The 5,004-nt window shown below is 48.7% G+C and overlaps 1 protein-coding gene across 1 annotated transcript in view; it reads left to right on the forward strand.

Moving 5' to 3' along the window:
• The first annotated feature begins 120 nt into the window (after positions 1-120).
• The window catches only part of IFT43 (intraflagellar transport 43), a 49,721-nt gene continuing 44,837 nt past the window's right edge, over positions 121-5,004 (forward strand). Inside the window, exon 1 of the mRNA XM_017741655.1 lies at positions 121-371. Coding sequence (XP_017597144.1) covers positions 121-371 — 251 coding nt within the window. The remainder of the gene's footprint in view (positions 372-5,004) is intronic.

A 5,004-nucleotide genomic window follows, 5' to 3' on the forward strand; every position in this document is an offset into this window, starting at 1 on the left:
AGGCGGGAGACAAAGCACCGGCCGTGGATGGGGTTATAATTCATAGCCCGGACCTGTTCGGGTCTCTGTCCCGGGGCGTGCCCTCACTATGGTCGCCCGTCACTCCGGCCTCCCAGCTCAATGGCGCGGGCTGGGCCCGTGCCGGCTATCCCGAAGACCAGGGAGGAGTTCCCGGCCCGTGGAGCGAGCCCTTCTCTTGGCATCACCTGGGCCCTGCCCCCAGCACCCAGCCCTTCTCCTGGGGCGAGTAGAGGGGCAGGCCCTGAGCTCTCAGCTCTTTGTGCCTTCCCAAGCCATGGCAGCTGCTCGCAGCGCTGGCTGCGCTGCCGAAGGAGTCAGCCGACCCGCTGGGTTGGCGGTGTGTTGGAAAAGTGGGGCAGGGACAGCTCCTGCAGGGCTGTGGGCAAGGTGGAATCTGGGCAGAACTCTGTGGAAGCAAGTCCTGGATCTTCATGCTCTGGAAGAGGTGGGGCCGCAGCGGCATGTGGCCCCTTGGAGCATTGGTGTCCAGCAACTGCAGGCAACAGTGCAGCTGGAGACATCTGGAAACACCGGGCACAGCTGCAGGGAGCTTTCCCTCACCTGCATGTTTAGGGGCCTTGGGCTGGGAGAGCACTGCAAGCTCTGAGGACAGCAGCTCACCCAAGTCACGGCGTGTGGAAGAGGTTGACAGGAAATCCATGAGGCAGCTGGGGTTGCTGGATGCCCTGTGAGCCATTTTGTGCAGCTCTGAGGAGATGTAAGGGTGAGCTGCTCACTGTTTGCTTGTGCTTTGCTTGGGGAAGAGGAATTGAGGCTTCTTTGATGGGGCAAAGATGTAACAAGATCTAATGGCTCCAAGATGATGTCAGACAAATTTTTACTTGAAGTAAGATGCAAATTCTGGCTGCTGATGTTAACTATCCATGAAATATTTTTATGTAGATTGGGATGGATGTTTCTAGAGCTCCCCAGGCACTTCTGAAATGAATTTTGGATGGTTTTCCACGCTGGGATCTCCTCTACCCTGCTGCCAGGTTGGAGGTCACACTAAATGCAGTAGAACTTATTGCTTTGGACTTCAGTAATCCACTTACTACAGTGCCACATGGTGAGTTATTAGTTAAGATGGAAATAAGTACAGAAATTATAAGAAATTACGAGAGTTCCCCAGACGCTGGTCCTGGGCCCAGGTTTTATTAATGATCTTGGCACGCCAAATGGATGTGCTGATGAAATTGGCTGCTTATTCAAAACTGGAGGCATTGTCGATACAAGGGAGAACTGGGATATTCTATAGGAGAGGGTAGGCAATTTTGAAGGCTAATACAGGAGAAATGGGATGAAATACAATAGTACAAAATGCAAGGTTATGTTGCTAATGGGTGAGATCAGACTTTTCTGTTACAAGTTGACAGTGGGGGCTTACTGCTTGGAAGCAATAGTGGAGAAGGATGTAGGTGTGGTGCTGGTTCCAGTATTGGGCCACTCACTTTCTGCCCCAAGTGTTGCTCTGTGGGTTGAAAAGAGTTGGGAAAGCTCCGTGGTCTGATGTGCTCTGGAAGCAATGCTGGTGGCTGTGAGCAGCAGTCATTAACAGGTTACACATCTTGTACATGCTGGAATCCAGCTAGGCTGAGGGAGACCCTGACAGGACTACTGAACATGTGAGTATCGTAGGAAATGTTTCACACTTGGCGACTCTGGCTGGGGTTTGACAGTCTGAGCTGGGGCTGATGTAACACCAACAGCATCTGTTCTCACGGAGATCAAGACAGGCAAATGCATGGGCCTTCGCTGCTTTCAAAGCCCCTTCCATCTTCCACAGGGAAGAACCTCTTGTTTGAAGCTTTGCAATTGTTATGGGATTTTGTCCTGGGCCCTACAGAAATAAAAATATTTGCAGTTGTTTCCCTACTCCAAAACCCCTCAGAGATGGGGTGGATACTTGGGAGGTGTGTGGAGAAAAAAAACTGCAGAAAAATTAAACTGAGATGCTTGGAGCTGCCAGCATGCCGCTAGTGTGGAGCAAGGCTACAGCAGCAGTCTTTGCTGAGTGCTTTGCTTCCCAGTGGAAGCTTAATATTTTAATGAATTGGCCCATATTAAAATCGTGAGTCTGGCTGGCTGGCTGCCTGATGTGAAGATTGGGTGAGGAAGAAAGCGCAGTGCTGTGTCACTTGCTGCTACTGGAATTGCCCTGCATCACATAAATCCTACTGCTGCCAAAGAGCTGCTTTAGAAAACCTTTGGCCACTCTGAATAAGGTGGTCATTGTGCTACCATGTGGGCTTCACACCATAGCTGTAGCTTTAACTACATCTGTGCCCTTGCTCTAAAGGGGGTCTAGGACCAGAAGCATATGGGAATGCTCAAGTGTGATTGCTTTCTCAGACTTTCTCATGGACAGGAGGATCAGACACAAGCTCTATTCATATGTCTGTCCAGTCAAGGACTAATCAACAGTAAACAGCACTAGTGGGGGACTCTGTTGGTCTTATTCTCCATGATCAGGTTTGTGTTGAAAGCAGATGGAGAAAGTCCATGCTTAGATGTGAGAACTTGTCTGTGAAAGGAATGCTTGCTTAGTTCTTACTTGCTGTTCACCTGAGAGGGGGTGGCAGTAGTGTGATTTATATTGAGGGCAAAACCAAACAAGTAAGACAGACTGAGAGCTGAGAATACACCTGAAACTCTACACTGGGAAGGAGAAACCCTGGCACCACAGACCTGAACTGGACAGAAAGCAAGCACTGAAAACAACAGCTTTGGGCAACCACAGCAACAACAGACATTTGTCCTGGTACCTGGCTCCTTCTTGGCTGGTAGAGTGGAGCCAATCTAGGCCCAGGGTCAAATGCTGCCCGTGGTGTCACCAGTAGGACAGAGGAGAATTAAACTGTTCAGAAAAGGTGACCCCAATGCTTAAAGCAAGCAAAATCCACTTTAGCCACAACATGAAATGATTGACAAAAACTCTTTTCCTCCTGTTGCCCTCCCCAAGCAGGCAAAACTGTGTCAGGGTAGGTGACAAACCCCATTGCAATAAGTGGAGTCCAGAGGGACTCGAGGTAAGACAGATTTTAGGTTTCATTCTTTCTGCACATCTGCTCTTCAATTCTCATTGAGAATCTCTGAAATCAGAAGTCAAAATTCTGAGGCAAGGCTCAGTTCCCCAAGTCCTTACATGTTTTCTTTCTTGCACATGGACTACACCTTCCCTCAACTGGCCTGAGACTTCTCTCCCTGGGGTAGGCAGCAAGCAGCAGAGTGTCTTGGGGGGAGCTGGAAAGTACAGGTGTAGTGTCTGTGATGGGGACCCAGGGGAATTATGAGGAGAAGCTTGGAGGGGGCATGCAGTTCCAAACAAGTGAATGCAGTGGTCACGTTGCCTCACAATCTGTCTGTCCAGGGTGGCACCCTATATGGCTCTGCCCTGCCTCTGGGAGTATCACCCTGCCAGCTACCTGTGTGGGAGCACAGCTGGCAGTGCACTCCTACCCAAGGATTCCTGCCCCAGGGATGCCTTCCTGTTTTAGCAGACATTGCTCTGGATGCCATCATGCACCTCTTAGGATGCTCTTTTTCTGAGCAAGAAGGTCAGTTGTAATTGTACTGCAACCCCAGAGCTACAGTCCCCTCTGTCTCCTGGTATCTGTGTAGCTGTGTTGTTGCAGCAGCTGTTTGGAGGAGTTGGTGAGAATTGGGAAATGCAGGGCCATATTCCTGTGGTCCTGGTGGCAAAGCATGGGGCTAGGTGCAAACTGCCCTACCTCATGAATGCTTGAATCTGTAATTGAAAGAGAAGAACAAAGTATATGGAAGATCATAATTTCATAAAGCCCTGCAAGCCTGGCTTCAAAAAAGGAAAATCATGTCTCACTTACTGAATTCCTAGAACATGTCAAGGTTTGTAAAGGGAGATAGTATCTTTTATTAGACCAATTGATATAGCTGGAAAAAACACACAAGCTTTCAGGCACAGAAATCCTTTTTGTGTGGTTTTTTCCAGCTGTATCAGTTGGTCTCATAAAAAGTTATTACCTCTGCCCACAAATCTTATTTCACTTAATCCTTAGATCATCACAGCACAAGTACTTGAACATGTCAGTAAGGAATGGAAAAAAGGAGAATTATTTGATACAATTTATTTAGATGACTTAAAGTTTCTCAGCCAAACCATGAGCTTCTACTAAAGCTAAGCAGATATGGAGTGAGAGCTGGTGCCTTTAGTAAAAGGTATTCCTGGGAGGCTTAAAAGTTTAGACTTAGAGTCAATTTTCATCATGGCAAAGTGTTAACAGTGTAGTTTGTGGTGTGGTACAGTTCTTTATTGTAGCAGCAGAAGAAATTATTTAGGCTAATGAGGATGGGTAAAGACTGTGAGGAATATGAGATAGCAGGAAAAAATATAGGCAAATGGACAAAGTACTGGAAAACTGAATGTTTATTAAACACGTGGAGCTAAAACCAGATCTATTTACAATTAATCTGTACATCTGTCCAGCCAAGAAACAGACTGGGGTCGTTTTATACAGCTCAGTGGAAATCTCCGCACAACTCACGGTTGAGAAGCATGTGTGTAATGATCGTTGTGCTTGTATTTGATCCTTGGCACTGCCTCCACCGTGGGCTCTGGGGACCCGCAGCTCCATCTGGAAAGCTGCGTTAGAGAGCCAGGGAGAACTGGGAAGAGCATCAGAAGCCATCAGGAGACTTTAGCAAAAGCCTTTATCAGGAGACAAATCTGTAAGGCTAGGATTATCTGCCTTAGTGGGAACTTAAAAAGTGTCTTCGGCAAAAAGCTGGAGAAGGCAGAGCGTCAGGCTGTTCCCGGCCTGCCCCACCGCGGGTGGAATCAGAAAGGGCTAACAGAGTACCCGCATGAGGTGTTGCACCACTGGTGTCACCCTTAGGCCAAGGTTTTAAGACTGCTGGGGGGTGGATATATCAGTGGCTGCCAGGCGCCGAGTGCTCGACTCGGCCACCCAGCCCCCGGCGGGCGGATGGCCGGGCGGTGCGGGG

Source organism: Corvus brachyrhynchos, unplaced genomic scaffold, assembly GCF_000691975.1.
Source record: "Corvus brachyrhynchos isolate BGI_N302 unplaced genomic scaffold, ASM69197v1 scaffold115, whole genome shotgun sequence".
NCBI classification, from domain to species: domain Eukaryota; kingdom Metazoa; phylum Chordata; class Aves; order Passeriformes; family Corvidae; genus Corvus; species Corvus brachyrhynchos.